The sequence below is a fragment of the Pipra filicauda genome, unplaced genomic scaffold (assembly GCF_003945595.2).
Source record: "Pipra filicauda isolate LSUMZ 115617 unplaced genomic scaffold, ASM394559v2 scaffold127_size2900866_pilon, whole genome shotgun sequence".
Classification (NCBI taxonomy): Eukaryota; Metazoa; Chordata; class Aves; order Passeriformes; family Pipridae; genus Pipra; species Pipra filicauda.
In genome coordinates, this window is record NW_024103740.1 from 156,957 (window position 1) to 174,856 (window position 17,900).

Here is a 17,900-nt window from a genome sequence, read left to right on the forward strand (position 1 = left end):
GAAAGTCGCCCCGGGAGCCACCCGGAGGCGGCGGGCCGGGGCCGGGGCCGGGGCCGGACCCCGCGGGGAGCGAACACACCTGTAGCTCCCGAGGGTGCGGGGCACGGGCGAACCGCCCCTTCCCGCGGGGCGCGGCGGGCCCGGCCCCCTCCGCGGCCTGCGGCAGGTGGGACTCGGGGCCGCGCCGGGAGCCGCCCGGGGATGCGCTCCCGGGGGTTCGCTCCCGGGGATGCGCTCCCGGGGATGCGCGGGGGATGCACCGGGATGCGCGGCCCCGCGCCGCCCCCGCCCCCCGGGGCGCCTTTCCGCGGCCGCGCTGGCTCGGCCGCGCCCGCCCCGGCGCGGAGCCGCCCCATCCCCGGCAGGGCGCGGCCCCGGTGCCCGCGGCGGGAGCGGGCGCGGGGCGGCGGCCGCACCTGCGGCCTCGGCGGGGCCGTGCGGGGGCCGCGCTGCTCCCGCGGGAGGGCGCGGGGCGGGGGCGCGGAGGGGCAGCGCGACTCACCGCTTGTCAGTGCCCCCGGCGGGGCCCCCCCGGCCGGGGATGGATCCACGCCCGCAGCGAGCGGGGATCCCGGGCACGGCGAGCCGCTCGCCGGGCAGGTCCGCGTTCTTGAAAGGAGACAGCCCCTCCGGTCCTCGCTCCGAGCCGGCTCCTTCCGTTGGCAAAATCCTGACTCATTACATAAAAAGATCACCCTGCCAGGCGCCCTGAAACATTTCTTCATCACGGTCACGCCACAAGCTAAACAAGAGGCCACATCGAGGGGAGGGGGGAGAGGGGGAAGCGGAGGAGAAAAAAAAAAATCCAGAGGTTTTTTTTCTCCTTAAGATCCTCTTCCTTGAAAAAGGGAGATTTAAAAAAAAAAAAAAAAAAAAAAGAGAGAGAGAAAAAAGCCACAACAAAAAACCAACAAAGTGAAGGGAAAAAAAAAAAATAAGAGCAGCCACCGGGAAAAAAACTAGAGAAGATTCACTCATTGTTGCCACAAAGACACCTCTCCCCTTCCCACTCCCTCTCCATGCTCGTTCCTCCAACAGTGCTACAAAGACGTGCAGTCTGCGCCGGGAGTTGTGAGCCCGAGCCGTGAGCTCCTCAACTCCGCGGGGGCCGTGCCAGGAGCCCCGGGGCGCACAGTCCTCCGAGAGGAGGTGTGGTGAGTCCAAGACCGTCCGAAAATTATTTTTTTTCCTAGAAACTACCACCAAATATAGTAACAGGGAAGGGGTATTCCTAGAAATTCGGGAGACGTCAGAAAGGGAAGATTTGTGAAATTCAGCTTCACTTCCTGCAGAGGGCTCCTAGCACAGGGAAAAAAAAAAAAAGGCAATAAAGTGCTTTTCATGCTTCTCTGATCAGATAATGGTTAAAAAAAAGAATGGTAAAACACTTAACTCGCATTTCTCCGATACGATCTAGGAGTTTCGTATGGGAAGAAAGCTAATCAGTAACCCCCTTTCCTCATTTTCTACTAATGTTTATAGATGCCTATCTCCTGTATTTATTTTCCCCACGTTCTCATATCAGACCTATGCACGCAGCAAATAAAAGCAATGTGCATGTGGGTGAAAAATGGGCCAAATGATAACCCTCCCACGGATCACAGGAACACTAATGAGTGTTTGTGTGTTATTTTAAACAGGCTTTGCCGTTTGCATCTTTCATGCCACGCTGATGTGAATAATTCATGTCCCCACTGTAGATGTGTGCAATATTGTTACCCGCATGAATGGGAATTCGGAGGTTGCCTTTTATTTAAGGGCCCCAATACTGAGAACTGCTGAGCACTGTCAGTCCCCATGGACTTAATGGTATGTCAGGTTGTTAATTAATTCAGTTCAGCCATTCACAGGATCAGGCCCTGCCCAACAAATGCAGACCTGCACACTGTCAGGAGCTGCTATTATTCCTCATGTCTCCTGAATCTGTGTTTGCTTTGTGCTTGTGTCTAACACCCAGTCCTTCTTGAGTCATATCTTTTAAAAAACCACTATTCTGATACATTTCACAGGAAGCAGAACTGAATGTTTGCAAAGCAGAGCTGGATGAAGATGTTATTATATTCAATTAATTATATAAAGATGTCAATGCATTTGTAATAAAGGATTATTTATCCAGGGATAGCAAAGGTTGCTATAAAAACCCCAAAGCCAGCTTTTGGGGGAAGATAATAGGTTTCAGTGTTTGCAACTCTTGCAGGTTAATTGAATTTCTGTAATGAGATTCCCCTCAGCCACATGAAATCCTTGGGTTTGTTCTTTGCATTTCATTATGACTTGCAGAGTCTTCTCTGCCCCCAAATCAAATGCAATAAAACCACCTGAGTCTGGCTTTACTTCAGTGTTTTATGAACACTCACATTTAATCAAAACTTAGTTAGAAACACCTTGTCTGTCTGCAGTTTTGAAGGGGAATTAGCAGAGTTCACCTGACAATCCTGAGTGTGCTTTGACTCCTAAGTATGTTCTAACTGTTATTGCAGTGCTCGGTAAACAACTGCGCCGAAACACAGACCCAGCTTTCAGAGGGGTGCACCCACAGTGTTCCGTTAGCAGGAATGCCTGGTTACAAGTAGATTTACTTGGAGTAATCTCTTGGAATTCAAAACTGCTCTAGTTAATTGCAAAAAGGCCTTTTTAATCTGGCTGGTTTACTTACGGCACGTTGCTCCACTCTGCCTGTCACTCTCATTTCCTGAGTGAAAAAGTGAATGGCAGCTTCAAGTTCAGGATCTTTTAATCATTAAAAGAAATGGATGTGCTGTCCTCTGTTGGTCATACTGGTTGTCACATGTAAAATTCAATTAAAAGGCAGCAAGAGGTTCTGTTACAACAACGGAAAACACAAAACTAAATTAAATTTGCTTCGTCTGCTGCTTTCACCAGTGCAACTGCACAGTGCGAGGGGTTTTTTTAAATGATGCAATGATAGAAGCTGGACTGTGGAGAGGACTCATTTCACACGACTCTATACTACAGTCTCTGCCCTGTGTTTGTCCTGCTGCTGTTGTCCCCGCTGTGCCCGGTGTGCTGGGTGCCCAGGGAGCTGGGGGTGCCCAGGGAGCTGGGGGCTCCCCCGGGTGCCAGGGCTGCAGGGGGGCTGCAGTGCTGCCAAACACGTGGCGAGAGGAAGTTTCTAGTTTCCATTTCACATCCCGTGGTGTGGGGACAGGGCCCTGTGTGCCAGTGGTGATAGTCTGTGCTCATCACATGTGGTGACTCCCAGCATGTGATGTGGTGGCAGCTGAGCAGCTCCTGGGGCACCCCAGCCATGGCAACTCGGGCTGTGCTGGGTGTGCCTGATGCAAATTCCCACTTTACTGCTCCTGGGGTCCTTCTGTGAGTCCTGATGTGAGGACTGCTCTGCTCTGGACCCTGTTGGTGAGCTGTGGTGTGTCCCCTCTGGGTCCTCAATTCAAGAAGAAGATGTAGCAGCTGGAGAGGATCTGGGGGACTGTAGCAAGGGTGATTAGAGGTGTAGAAAACCTGAGCTAAAAGGAGAGATTTTAAAATCTGGGCATCGTGTTGTCTAGAAAGGAGAAAGATGAAGGCAAATATAGTAACACTTTCAAAAAGGTTTACCATCATGTAAATGAATGTGTCATGGCAGTAAACCTATGTGATATATCAATTATTTCTACCTCTTAACTGCTGCTGGAGTTATAATTTCTGGGCTGCACTAGTTTCTCTTAAGATGTGACTTCACAGATAGTTTTCTAACTGCAAAATTATTTTCATGTAAATAACCACAAGACATATCTTAAGATGTTACTTAGCAACGTTGTTATCATGCTAATAGTTTAGCTATGTTATTCAAAAAAATGTAAGTTCTGTCTGCAGACTATGGAAAAACAGGCTCTGTTACCTGATTTCTGTGTGTCATCTAACACAGACTCACAGGCCTCAAATTGGTAAGAGGATGAGACACAGCCAGAGCTCTCCTACATACCTGGCTTAGCCCTATGAATATATTTCTAAAAAACAAGGAAGAATTCATGAAAGCTTTACTCATCATGGTCAGGGTGGCTCCTCTCCACTACCCTCCCTGTGAGTCTCCCTGAGGCTGTAGTCAATGGCAAGCAATATTTATCAGATCTGGGTTTTGTCCTTGACTCTGATTTAAATTTTTGCATTTAAAAACCTCTCGTGAAAGCAGTTTCGGGGACATGGCTGTTCCTCACTGTCCTTTATATCCATAAGTAAAACCTTCTAAGAAAACAGAAATCAACTTAGAATATTTTGGGTTGTGGTCTTGCATGTGCTTTGTGCTGAAACTGTCACTGCACAAAATCAATAATTTACATCTTTCTTCTCTGTGGGGAGATTGGGCAGTGTTGTTATGGATTTCATACTAGAAATTTCAGGTTCAAAATGAGCTGCAAGGTAAGCACTGTGATTTCCTCTCTGCTGGTGCTTCGTCAAAGTTATGTCAAATTTACCAATGAGCAATTCTGGAGACTTGTAAATACTGACAGTAAGCTAAGTGCAAAAAATACAAACTTTAATTACACTTAATTAATACAGTCAGATAATATTTGGAACACTAAATCTGGGGGGGGAAGGAGCTTTAGGTGTGCTGTGAGACAGCGGAACAAGTTGCCCAGAGATGGCTGTCCCACCCCTGGAAGTGTTGAAGGCCCGGCTGGATGAGGCTCTGAGCAATCTGGTTTAGTGGAAGGTGTCCCTGCCCATGGCAGGTGGGTGGAATGAGATTGTCTTTAAGGTCCCTTCCAACCCAAACCATTCTTTAATTCTATAACTGGTTACAATCCTTCTTTAAATCAAAATACAGCTTGAATGATGATTTTGACTTGCCAACAGAATTTACACGTTTGGTTTTTAACAGATTTTACAAAATCCACTGTAAATAGTTAATGACAGTTATTTCTGTTCGTGCAATCATACAATTTTGATTCTTGACAACAGCGGTGCAGAATACGAGAGGAAGACTTGTCAGGAAGAAAACAAAATCGACCGTGTGGACACAGCAGTGAGTGAAATTTCAAATGGTAAGTAAGTATCAAACACAAATCAATAAAGATTTCCTTCAATTAGTAATAATGTAATTACTTACACTGTTAGGGTGGGTTTAAGTGCTGTCAGCCCTTAACTGTGTGTGTGGGTTTGGTGTCTGGTCCTGTCACTGTCTCTGGGTTGGACCTCTTGATCCTGCAGGATCAGCTGTGCTTGGAGCACCCAGCGTTTGCTTCTGCTTGGAGAAGGTGACACTGCTGGGCTCTTGGAGTGTAACCAGGGCGCCCTTCCCTTACCCATTTGCAGTGTCACAGGGAGTTTCTCTGTTAAAAAAAATGCAAAATGTAAAGTGAACACTAACCAGATTGCAAATAGTCCTTCTAAGTGGTTGGTGATACAGATGAAGACAACCTCATGGTTTACTAATCAGAAGGCAGAACAAAATTAATAAATAATTAAATGAATTCCATGGTTGCGGGGTGGGGGCGGACCAATGAAAAGAACGTGGAATTACAGGATGATCTCGGTCGCTGCATTTCAAACTGTCTTCTACTTTTGCTTCTTCAGGCTAAGCTGAGCGGAGCTCTTGAAAAAACAGGATTGGACCGCAGGAAAAAACGAAGACAAACGTTTCTGTCGCTGCAAACGCCAGGAGGGAGGGTGCGAATGAGGCAGGAGGGGCACGACATTGCTCGTGTCCCTTTGTTGGAGCCGCAGCAGCCGGTGCAGCGGGGAACGCGCCCGGGGGCGGACCGGCCGCTGCCGGGAGCGCTCCCGGCCCGATCCCGCGGCTCCGCCTCCCCCTAAAAATGATGGGAAAGCTCCGGCCCGCGCGGACCCGCCAAGGCACGGACGGGGTTCGAACCCGTGATCTTCGGTTTACGAGACCGACGCCTTACCACTTGGCCACCGCGCCTGCGTTAAGGGCTCCTCCCGACGCCCTTCTATCGCTGGCGCCACTCCCGCGCGCCCGCCCCCGCCCCGCCCCGGCGCCGGCACCTGAGGCGCTGAGGGGGCGGAACGTGTGGGAGGGACCGGGAGCGGAGTGTAGGCGCGATACGCTCTCGCTGTTTCTCCCTCTTTCTCCTTTTTTTTTCTCCGTTTTTCTCCCTCTTTCTCCCTCTGTCCTTGTCGCTGTCCCCGGGAGCTGCGGGGCCGTTCCTGAGGGTACCGCCCTCTGCCCGTCCCGCTCGCCCTCAGCGGCCCCGGGGCCCTGAGGGCGCCGTGCCCGGAGATGGCACCCGAGCGGTGCAGCCGCTTCGGACCGGTCAGGACACCGGAGAGAGGGGACAAAGCGGGACTGAAACTTTCCTCCCCCGAGACGAGAAGCAGAAATGCGAAACGTTGGGATAATTAAATGGTAAATGCTAACTTAAACGCACTCGCTAGCTGGTAGCTGTTCCCTCCAAAAACTCACTGTTTGGAAACAAAAAAGATACTAAAATACATTTTTTTTTCTAGATTTCGTCACCTAGATTTTTACAAGTGTGACCCGAAAGCAAAGCTTTTAGTTTTCAATTAATGTTTGTGGTTTTTTTCCGTGTGTGTCTTTTTTTTTCTTTTTTTTTTCTTTTTTTTTTTTTTAATGTTACTTTAATGGAGATCCCTTTAAATTCTCCATGAAACTTCTGCTGAACACCCAAGTTTTATATCCCTTTTGCTTTTGGTTTGCGTTTTTTTGTGGAAGAAGCATGTGAATGTATTAGAGGTGCCTTTGTAAAGGTCGAGATCGGAGTTGCTAATTTGGTGGTCCTGTAAAGCAGGTGCATTAAAAAATTGATGCAGAACCAGAATAGTTCTGTTTGAAAGAGACCTTCAAAGGTCATCTAGCTGAACCACCCTGTAATTAGCAGGGAAATACTTCTGTGTCCTCTTGGGATGTTCTTTGAACTCTCATCAGGGAAACTCATGCCTGATAGCTTGAGTGCATGAACAAATTTTCATGCTTTAAAAGTTATCATTTGTCAGCTTCTCTGTGATAACTCTATGCTGCCTGTGTTTGAGCAAACAGAGCAATTTGAATTAGTTGCACCTGCAGTGAAAGGTGTCACATTACATTACTGGATAGTCAGCCCGTGTCAAGCGCGTTTGCTCCTACCGTGGAATAGCTGTCCCAAAGGAGATGAGTCCTATTTTCCAGTCCCTACAGACATGACTGATGGGCTGGCCAAGTAACTTGCCATCACAGTTCCTGTGCAGCTCACATATATTTGATTTATTCATGCTTTTGGATCTTTGTGAGGTGAGAGGTAATTTTGTGGTGGGAGAAGCAAAGGGGGCTGTTTGAATTGTTTGTGGAATTCATATGAGTTTTATCTCTTCAAATACACTACATTTTTAATAAATGCATTTGGTTGGCATCAGAAATAGTATTTAATGGCAAAAAAACTTCTATTGATCAAGTTGTTCCTTAACTGTATGGGGAGATGGAAACTTCAATTTGAAATCATAAGGATCTTCTGTGTAGATTAAGTAGATTAAGAGGAAGTACTTGATTTGGTTTACAAAATTTGGCTAATCCCTAAATTCCTCACAGTGCCTGGAAAAATTGTTTCTATCTGTCTAAACAAACTGCTGTTTAATGGTGAACTGATTTATCACAACAATAATTTATATAACTAAAAATGCAATTTTGATTTAAAAAACATGTAATTGCCCTTCTACTGTCTGAATACTTTTGTTTGGAAGTGTCTTTTATGCTGGTCATTACCCTTGTTTGAGCTCCATGGGAAAGCCCTTCCTCCTCATGCTGAATTCTCCTCATGCTGAATCCTCCTCATGCAGTGTTCTCTTCTGACACAACCTTTTTTCAAACAAAACATGACCTTCCTAAAGGAAAGTCTTTGAAAGACTCCATTGCTGAAAGATAACATCAGAGATTTTGTTGGAAGGAGAAAATAATCACCTGGTTTTTTTCCTTCCTCCCCTAAGCCTCACTCATATGAGGTGGAGGTGTTGCTTTAGGAGAGTCTTTGATGTCTGTTTTCATGTACAAAACCAAGCCTTTTGACATATCCCCCAACTCTTCTGAGGAGATCCTGGGGAATAATCGTATTTATGTAGATTTGGTGCAGCTGAGTTTATAAAGATTTGTTATGGGATAGCTGGAATGCTCCTCAGTTAGCAATTACTTGAGCTTACACTTTCTCCTGGCTTTATGAAAGAACATTTCTGTTCACCATCTTAACTTTTAATCCACAGCAGTTGTCTCGGAGGGGCTCAAGAATGATGCAGTGCTATGGTGGAGTGGCCTCGCAGTCCTTCATCAGCAGGGAAGGCTGGAGACGCTTCTTCAGGTAATTTTTTACATGAAGGGAAGCATTTCTTAGAGTTGTTACATTTTTGGACTAACACTTAAAGGCAAAAAAAACAAACCTTAGCTGTTGGGTCTCAGATGCTCTAATTGGTTATTTTGATTTTGGATTAGGAAGGTCTCAGTAGAAAGAAACATCTCTGACTTGAGACAGTACAAATACTCTAAGAAATATATCACTGGCAACATTTGTACAATACACAGCAAGCCAACAGGCAGCAGTAAAGAGCATTTCATGTGGTACAGAGTAAAGACAAATGTGAGGATGGCCATCTGTAGAACATGTTTAATAAACTGGGGTTTTATTGAAAAGCAGGGTTTAGCCTGTGGGAGAAATTCACTCAGCATAATCTCAAGTTTTATCAGACCTTGTTTTGTGTTTACTAATAGGAACACAGTTTGGGAGGGAGAGTTTTGTGTTTGTATTTCTTTGTAAAACAATCAAAACCCCAGATTGCCAGTTGGCACCAAAACAAGTGCTTTACCTCTGTTATACTCCAGTTGGAATTTCTGTAATGCACAAATGCACAGTCCAGAAGTGCTGCACTTGTTTTGCAAGATTTGTGTTCAGTGTGTGATGGCTGAAGGTAAGTTAGTGGCATATATAGCCTACAAACTTTTACACTGGAGAAAAGGTATTTTATGAAATGTACAGGGCATATTAGTAATTTTTAATTTGTGCAGCTTTACTGCTTTATGGGTTTTTAATATTTGGCCGAGTTCTGATGTCATCAGTGCAGAACAGACTCTGAGGAAAGGGTGGGTGATCAGCACAGGGACTGCCCTCACAAGGGGAAGAAAATATTGAAATGGAGCAGCTTCATCATGAAAAGAAGCTTGTGCAAACAGCTCACAGCTCATTCCCCTGAGGAAATGCATTGGGGTGTTCTTGAGCACAAGCCCAGCAGAATGCAGATTGCAAATATGAAATCCCACAAACCAGCACATCTTGGAAACCTTGGAAGAATCCAGGAAAGTCGTAAATTGAAGTGCAGGACAAGGGGGAATGGATTCAAACTGGGAGCAGGTTTAGATTAGATATTAGCAGGAAGTTCTTTACTGTGAGGGTGGTGAGATGCTGGAATGAGTTGCCCAGAGAGGTGGACGCCTCATCCCTGGAAGTGTTCAGAGCCAGGCTGGATGGAGCTCTGAGCAACTCGGTCTAGTGGAAGGTGTCCCTGCCCATTGCAGGGGGTTGGAACCACATGAGCTCTAAGGTCCCTTCCAACCCAGGCCATTCTATGAGTCTATGTAATGGTACTGCTTAAAAAAACCAAAGTCCAAGAGTTCAGAAAATCTCTGGTCTTAGAGACTTTGGCTCCAATTTTGAAGAGAAATCATCAAGTTTTTTGAAGTTTGTCTAAGTGCAGATTTCATTCTTTCTCCTTTTTGTGAGAAAGGCACTTGGAACATAGGCCAAATGTTTCAGACTCATAAAAGAATTTTTGTTCGTTAATATTAATGTTATTTTTCACTTTTAAGTAACCACAGACAAATGAACACAGTTTTCCTTTTTTATTTGAGACACTTAGCAAAAATGCTGAAATATCAAACATTTCCTCAGTAGCTACAATATTGCCACTATGTACAAAATATTTGATAAATGTAGTACACATATAAAAATACAGTATGCATTACATATATACAGTACAATGTGCAAAACATATGGCATTCAAACGTATGGAATTGATTTCAGGGGTGCAAACAGCAAATACAAAGGCATCATGGTTTCTTATAGAAAGGCAATACATAAACTGACGCCCTGATTGCCATAATTTGCATTTAGTAAAGTAGTGCTTAAATGAAGAGGGCCCCAGAGACAGGTGTCTGTCTTCTTCTTTTCACAAAATGAGATGCTAAGACATAATTATGAGCGTGAAAATAAGAAGAGGAACAGCTCCTGGGGTTAGCGTTGTTCCTACTGCAAGCAGTTCTGTGAAGGAAATCCTATCTGGAAAAAAGCCTGTGCTATTACTTACTACAAATTTCTCAAACAACAAAAACAAATCTGTACTGTTAAACATCAAAAACAGCTTTGAAAGTATCTACATCCTTGATTTTAAAAAAGTATGGGTAACACTTTTGGGGGTTTAATTTCCTACGCTTCAAAGTACAAAGTGCCTCCTTTGGCAATATAAATGGCAATGCTTTGGTTCCTATTTAAATTTTATATTATTATAATTTATTTTAGGCTGTCTTTTGAATATCTGAGCTGTATTTTTTACAAAAATAATGTGATTATATAGTTATTAACCATTCCCTGCTTTCATTTGAGAATTTGCTCTCATAGCTAGAATGGCTTTTTTTTTTTTTTGGCTAGATTTCTACAAATACATTTATGCACTTTTAACTTAAAAAGTCTTTATATTCAGTATTGGACACTACAGAATGATGTAGGTGTCTCTTTTTTGCACTTTACCTAGCAAACTGGTATAAAAGGAATATTTGAGATTACTTCAGGTTTTAATGGCTGCTCTTTATTGGCCATGTATGTACTATGTGCAACTCAGTTCCACGTATCTCACATAAAATACCATCTGCACTGAGGTCTAGAAGTCATCCAAAGGCAATTTAATAGACCACAATATAAAGGGTTTCAACAGAACATTTGCTGGAGATAAGTGGAAGAGGTTTTTTTTTCCAGTTTTAATAGAGTTTGCTTTAAGTTTATAATACACTGAAGATGCCATCCAAATAATAATAATTGTTTACATCGGTGAGCTTTCCTGTGTTTTGATTACATAATGCCCTTCCAGTTCAATGGATTCTGTGATTGCATTTTCTCTGTCTTGAAAATAGTTCAGCAGCTTGTGCCTGGGTTCCAATTGGGGTGCCTACACTTTTGAGGCATCTGGACGTTTGAGGTTATGTAACAGAAAAGTTTAATACTGACCACTCTGTTTTGATCATCACCACGTTCCCTGAACGTGACTCTTGTTGGTGAATTTAGAAATACCTGGGAGAGAAATGCCAGTATTTAGTGATTCTTCCCAAAAGCTGTGGCCTCAGCTTTTTAAAGGTCAGATTTTGCAAGCCCACATTGCTGGATTACACTCCAAATTTCTGTAGAGAACAACTGCCATAAATTAATTTTATTCTCAGGGAGAACTGCTGTATTTATGACAATGCTTTTGTAACTATTTATAATGTCCAACAGAATTTTGCTGTAAACTTCCTTGCTGTAACTGCTGCTGAATGGCACTAGAAGTGTGTAACAAACACCATTTCTGCATTGAACGCAGGACGTGACTCCTCCTGATTAACATCAGCCTTTAAAACGTGTCTGAGCTCTCTCTGTCTAGAAGTGTAAACACCAACTTTTGATTTTCACACAGATAAAATGGTGTTCTTAATTACTCTGAAGGACCTACCAAGACATTTGATAGAATGCATCCTGTTAGTACACTGCAGCCATTACATGGCAAATGTAGTGCCAGTGCATTCCTTTGCAACTGTTCTCTTAATGAGAAATATTCAGTTCTGTACAGTCAAACTGCACAGTCACGCTTCAATTTCTAAGATGTATTGTATTTGTGCTACAAAAATGTTCATGTAAAACATGCACACACAAAAGTCTAAGCAAAACCTATTTCTGCCATAAACAGGCATATACAACTATGGCAAACATATCACATTTCAGAACAAAGTCTAAAGCAAACCATTTTATATAAGGTTTAATACACAATTCTGAAATGTACAAAAAAGTAATCACACATTCCCTACACTAGAATAGTTGTACTTCAGAAACTAAAATGATCCCTTAATTTTTAAATTTTTTTTTTTTTCAAAGAGTAGAAAGCTACACTGTACTGCTAACAAGACAGCTCAACTGTTTGGGTTTATTTCTGCACATAGATTCCTATGGGTTAGTTAACATTCTACACTGCCAAGAACGATAGTTTGGTAGCAAGATGACTCTGCCAGTTTCAAGCTCTATTTACATGCACATCAAAAATGACAGTACAGTTGCTCTAGGTTAATTTGTCCTCTAAAAATCAATTTACTTGCCTCTTATTTAATCAGAAGGCAGGGTCAAAAAGGGATAATTCTAACCACACAAATGTGGTATGATGTCTGGTGTATCACACATAATAAACTGACAGTACTGCAGAACACTACATTTCATTCAGAGTTGTTCCTACCAGACCCAGAGTCCTTAATTCTTTTTCTCCTAACAGCTGAGGGCACTTAGTATCTCAGAGTATTAGCTCCCAAGAGAGTATGGTAAAAAGGAATGCAAAAAGTTGAATGTGAGTGTTCAGTGTTCTCAAAGAGTCCTAAACCATCAAAGCTTAAGGCAGACAGTCCACGTGTAATACTGTACTCAAGTACTGGAGGCACAGCAAGAAGGAATAAGGAAATATGTCTTTCAACTTGGTGTAATTAAAATCTCCATTGATTGTTTTGCTGTACTTAGTTTCATACTGAAGTAAATCTTGGCCAGTAAAACTAGTGAAGAGATATAATGATTTAAAGTGCTGTAACTGATATGATGCAAAGATATGATATGGGGTTAAACCCTGAATCAGAGACATAATCCACTGTTTTATCTGAAGCCAATGGAATTCTGTAGTAGTAGTAAACCAGACTGCATTGTATCTGGAGATATAAATTTGCAGTTAATTCCACAAACTTTTTGGCAAAAGGATTTTGTTTGATGTTAACTGATTGTGTTTTTTAAAAATGTGATAAAGGTTGCTATAAAGTTAACTGCTACTTTCTGGTTTCAGCATTTCTTTGATACATGTCATTATTCTAAGAAGGAAGCAAAAGCTTCAGGGCATTTGTTCATTCATTCCTACAGAACATTTTTATAGGTTAGTGGGGAAGAAAGAATGATGCAATGAGATCAGTTTTCAGACCAGAAAACATACCACGTTTCCCTGTTTCAGGAAACAGGGGACTGTTTCCTTTTATCTTAGTTTAAGAATTCCCTAGTAAGAAATAATTCCAATTTTGTTTGATTATCAGCCTCCATCATCTATGGCAACATTTAACAGCTATTACCTGAGAGACAACCATAGAATGTCAAAGTATATTAATTCTATTTGCATTTTTGCTCGTCTTTCTAACTGCTTTCATAATAGACTCTGAAGACAACAACTGAGGGCTTTAAAAAAATAGTATTTTCATGTGCTGTGCTGTGAGGTAAGAGCTTAATTTTTGCTATTATCTGTTTCAGGTATGAAATATGCCTTCTTATCACAAAACAGTACATCCTGATACTATTAGGATTCTCACTGAGCAGCTTCTCTGTTGGCTTCCCTGATGTTATGTAGTGGTAGACAAAACTGTTCAATAGATAAAGTACTCATTAAAAAATGATGGTTGTCCTGTCAGTACTGTCCCCTGCAACTTGATCTCATCCTACAAACATCTTTTACTGGGGGCATTGGGACTATTCTTGCATAGATGCTTGCAGGATCATAGTGTACAAAAGCATTAATTAAACTTTTCTACTTCCTCAAACTGTTCTAATCTGCTGAGATACTGGATTCAATGATCTAACAAATATCCTCAAACACAAAGCAAAGTAGGATATTTATTTCCATTAGAGTAATCTCTTGTTTGAAGACCACTGTGTTCCCCTCTGTCCACAAAAATAAGCTATGTAATGTTAAAAGAGTATACAAATAACTGTCTGATATACACATTAAAACCTATCTATTTAATCCAGAGCATTGCTATAGAAAATTCAGTGTTCTCAATATTACCTGGCATAGCTACAGTGGATTTCTTGCAGTTACACTTAATATCCCTTTGGATGCAGTTAAATTCCTCCCTCATGATTAAAGAATGGGGGAAGTGTTTTAAAAACCACAAAACCAAAATATAAAAACAACTTGAACAAATTAAGAGATTAGATATATGAAATTTCACTGAACCAGCCAGTGCTTCTACTTGCCTTTGCCCTCCCAATGGATTCTGCCCCTGGCTCAGGCTGTCCACAGGAACAATGAAGTGCAGTGATTCCTCCCCCTCCCCCAGATATTTGCTCACTGTGTCAGTACAGACAGTCACTAAGTTTAGCCACGTTGTGTTGCTCATTTAAGCATTACAAAGTCAGAGACATAACTTCTTTCTTAAATATTTGTGATGCATTTACCTTGGGGTACTTTTAATCAGTAAGTACAATCATCCTCTCTTGACTTGTGAAATACAGCTTTCAGAGGGCCCTGATCTGCATTACTGGTAGGTGCATAATGTAATTCACTGTTGTAAACTTGAAAATCAATAAGGAATCAGCTTCAAGCATTTGTTCTTCCAAACATTACTGTCTTAATTTATCTGAACTGCAATCAGGATGGTATGATAATGGACCTCTGCTGTGAAGAGACTTGCAGGTCATGTTCTCATTGGCTACAGCTTAATCCCAGTGCAACTGTAGATCTTGTGGATCTAGAAAGTCAGTGGAAAACACGCTCGGGGCAGCAGAACTGAGAGGGGTGAGTCCAGATGAGGAGCTGGGCATTGTAATGTCCAGCCATTCCATATTGTCCAAATTTGTATCGGGAAGGTCAAGAGACAGGCAAGAACTATTAGTGGTAAACTGTGGGTCAGATGTTTCCATGGGTGAATGAGAGTGATCTAAAATGCTCGAGTGATTAAGAAGATCATTCTGGAGGTCTTCAATTAGAGAAAAGGACTCTCTGTCCTCATTACTGCCTGTCAGTTGAGGAATTTCATTACCTGATGGTAAAGTTCCATCCAAGAGGGCTTCAAGTTGGTTTTCCAAACTTATAGACAGACTGGTGGTTGGTTCTAAGGACACAGGAGGAGGGGCCATTTGGATTTGTGGAGGTGGACGGGATATCACTGTATTCACTGGCATTGTAGTGATGTTGGCTGTTACTGGTCTCATTTTAGATATGGGAGATGGTTCTTCCTTTATGGGAAGGGAAATCTCTGTAATTTAAAAAAACAACAAACCACTGTTGAATTCAGAAAAGGTAATGACATAATATCCCCATGCTCACAACTTTCAGCCCCTCCTTGCCCACTCTGGGATGCATCCACAGCAAATGGAGTAAGAGTCACTCTGCTGCTCTGACAATACTAACGCTCCACACATCAGCCTTTGACAGGAACTCTGTGAACAACAAAGTATTTTAAAACAAGTTCCAGAGTTCTGCTTCCAGTAAGACTTCAGCCAATTAGTATATGAATATTGATGAAAAATGGAACATAAATCCAGATTTAGCTTTACCTCCTTCATGTTTATTGTTCTTCTGACAAACTAGAACAATCATGGTACCAACACATTTCCTCATTTAGAGACGAGTACCCAAACCAATTTTCCGTTTCATCCCTGTTAATACTGTGTGCACCTGGATTAATTAAAAGTCCAAGAGACCAACTCGTGTGATTAGGATGCATTTATTCCCGATTCGAGAACTAAAACTACACTTCTGTCTAGAAGTTCCATGTAAGGTAGTGGCAGTAACAATACAAGGAAATAAAGCAGAAGTTCCAATTTATTCTTAGATGTGAATGAAGTCTAAAAATAAAACAGACCAGGATATGCAAATAAATCCTCTAGCACAAGTTGATGTTTCTGCCAGCAAAAATATACCTGACAATATATTCTGTGCTAGTTTTCCAAGCAAAAACCCACGTCCTTAAAACCTGTAAGAGCATCTATTAAATGGTTACTGAACAGACATTCTCACTCTCCTGAAATAGGTTAGTAAACTTAACATTTTCCAGTGCAGTGCTTGCTTACATTAAGTGCAAGAGCCCTGAGTGCTTTACTTTGTTTTTTCATTAAGATGATCAGGAATCGTCTGCCTTTTTAATGCAACTTTGCAAATATGGAGCAGTTGTTTCCTTTCAGATCAAACAGGTTTACTAACATAACAGAGCAAATATTGAAGTAAGCACACCAATGTTTCCTGCATTCCCTGTGCCAGAGGCAGAACTTCTTTGAACTACCCGGGCAATATTTTAATAAAAGCACTGAAAGCATTTTTTAATTTAGCTTGAGTTGTTCACTGCACAGGTCACTTATCTCCGTTTGCCACTGTCTGCTCCTGTTTTCTTCAGCTGACTTTGTGGTTTGCTTTGAAAAAGCAAAAATGCTCTGATGTTTAGAATATGGCCAAAATCTTCTAGGAGCCTACACTCAGTCACTGCTGTCCTGGCACTGCTGTCAAGATCCTGGTATGACAGTAGTTACAAAACGTTACGTTAATTGAACTGCTGGGCACCACAGCATTTCCCAGTATTGTAATGGCTCCTTAGCCTACCAAGCCTAATTATGCCTGAAGCCTCCTTTTATTGCCAAGCTACTTCCTGTATTACTTATTTCAGTGTCTTTCTGGTAGCTCTCTTATTTTAGCTGACAACGTTGTTATTCATTCATGTCTCTATGTACTTCATACATACTTTTCCCAGGAACGTACCTTTGATGTTTACAGTTCATAAGATGTTTAATGAAATTTTAGTATCAACATGCTTTAACTCTTACCTTATTCTATTTGTTTTATAATTTCAATAAACATTATATAGACTTGCTCAACTTTTCCAATGTTGATAAAATGTATCTGTGCTACTCTAAGGTGTTACTTTAATCATTTGAATGCTGTACAGATCATTCACTTTGCAAAGGTCTCCCTGAACTAATCTGCAAGCAGTGAAATTCCACAGCAGGTTGACTCTATGAGTTTTGGTAAATCTTTTCTTTAATTGGTACTTATTGCAAACTTTCAGAAATTTAGCTTCATCCAGGCCAGATAGCTCCTAATTCTGCTCCCTGAAGGAATTCTTTGACTGTAGCACTGAGTTTTTATTACCAGATTTTAAATCTCTACATGCCACAGTTGTCCATGAGCTTACCTCCACTCTTGATGAGAATATCAAACAGGTCATCCATCTGCTGACTGTGTGCACTGGAAATCTGGAGTGCAGGAGAAGAACAGGGTTATTCTCTTTCATGCAGTATTTTTTCCTAAGCTGATTGTGCCTGGCTTCTCTCAATAGTACATAAGTATAACTTATGATCAAGACTAAAATGCTTAATATGCAATTGTCAATCTAGAAAACAGAGAAATAGTTTGGAGAGACACTTGTAATCCCTGTGGTCTGTTTAAGTACAAAGGAATAGGAAAAAGATCTGAAAAGCATGACCAAGATTTAATGAAGGCAACCCAGAGGTGCAGAAAACTCAGAGGAAAATTACTAATCCTGTTTTGTACTAGGGCAATAAAAATTGCAGGACTTTGAGGGGTGCACCCTGAACTGCTTTCCCTCACAGATAGTCTGTGAATGGCCATCATGTAAGATACATTTTACTGGATATGTTTGGGGTTTTTTCCCAATTTGTAATTTATGTTCCTTTATTTTTTAAAGAGGGGGTAAGCTTTCAGGAATTTCTTATCTCTGTTTTAAACATCTCCTGATCATCAGCCATCTCCTGAATATCTGATTCTATGATTCTATGATCTGAACCTTAAGCAAAGGTAACAAAACCCCCCACAAACCCATTCTTGCAATACCAGGTCTAGAAAAAGTGAAAACTTTTATGACGGTCTCAAAACTAAAAGTGTTTTAAAACTTGCTCTAATATAAGAATAATGAAATGGGAGTTCTGTAGTTATGAAAATAATAAGAGGGTATG

General features: G+C 42.0%; 1 protein-coding gene, 1 long non-coding RNA gene and 1 other non-coding gene across 5 annotated transcripts in view; 1 reads left to right on the forward strand and 2 right to left on the reverse strand.

The window, feature by feature from the left end:
- Window positions 1–5,815: 5,815 nt before the first annotated feature.
- Window positions 5,816–5,887, reverse strand: TRNAT-CGU. Its single transcript has one exon. It is a non-coding gene; the product is annotated as a tRNA-Thr (tRNA).
- Window positions 5,888–5,925: 38 nt separating this feature from the next.
- The window catches only part of LOC113982705, a 72,279-nt gene continuing 60,304 nt past the window's right edge, over window positions 5,926–17,900 (forward strand). The window contains exons 1-2 of the long non-coding RNA XR_003538852.2: window positions 5,926–6,331; window positions 8,173–8,267. This is a non-coding gene — a long non-coding RNA (uncharacterized LOC113982705). The remainder of the gene's footprint in view (window positions 6,332–8,172; window positions 8,268–17,900) is intronic.
- MRTFB (myocardin related transcription factor B) overlaps window positions 9,781–17,900 on the reverse strand; it is a 71,823-nt gene continuing 63,703 nt past the window's right edge. For all 3 annotated transcript variants that reach the window (XM_027711158.2, XM_039390043.1, XM_027711161.2), the window contains 2 exons: window positions 17,120–17,180; window positions 9,781–15,190 (listed from right to left, as the gene is read on the reverse strand). In XM_027711158.2, coding sequence (XP_027566959.1) covers window positions 14,652–15,190; window positions 17,120–17,180 — 600 coding nt within the window. In that variant the 3' untranslated portion in view covers window positions 9,781–14,651. The remainder of the gene's footprint in view (window positions 15,191–17,119; window positions 17,181–17,900) is intronic.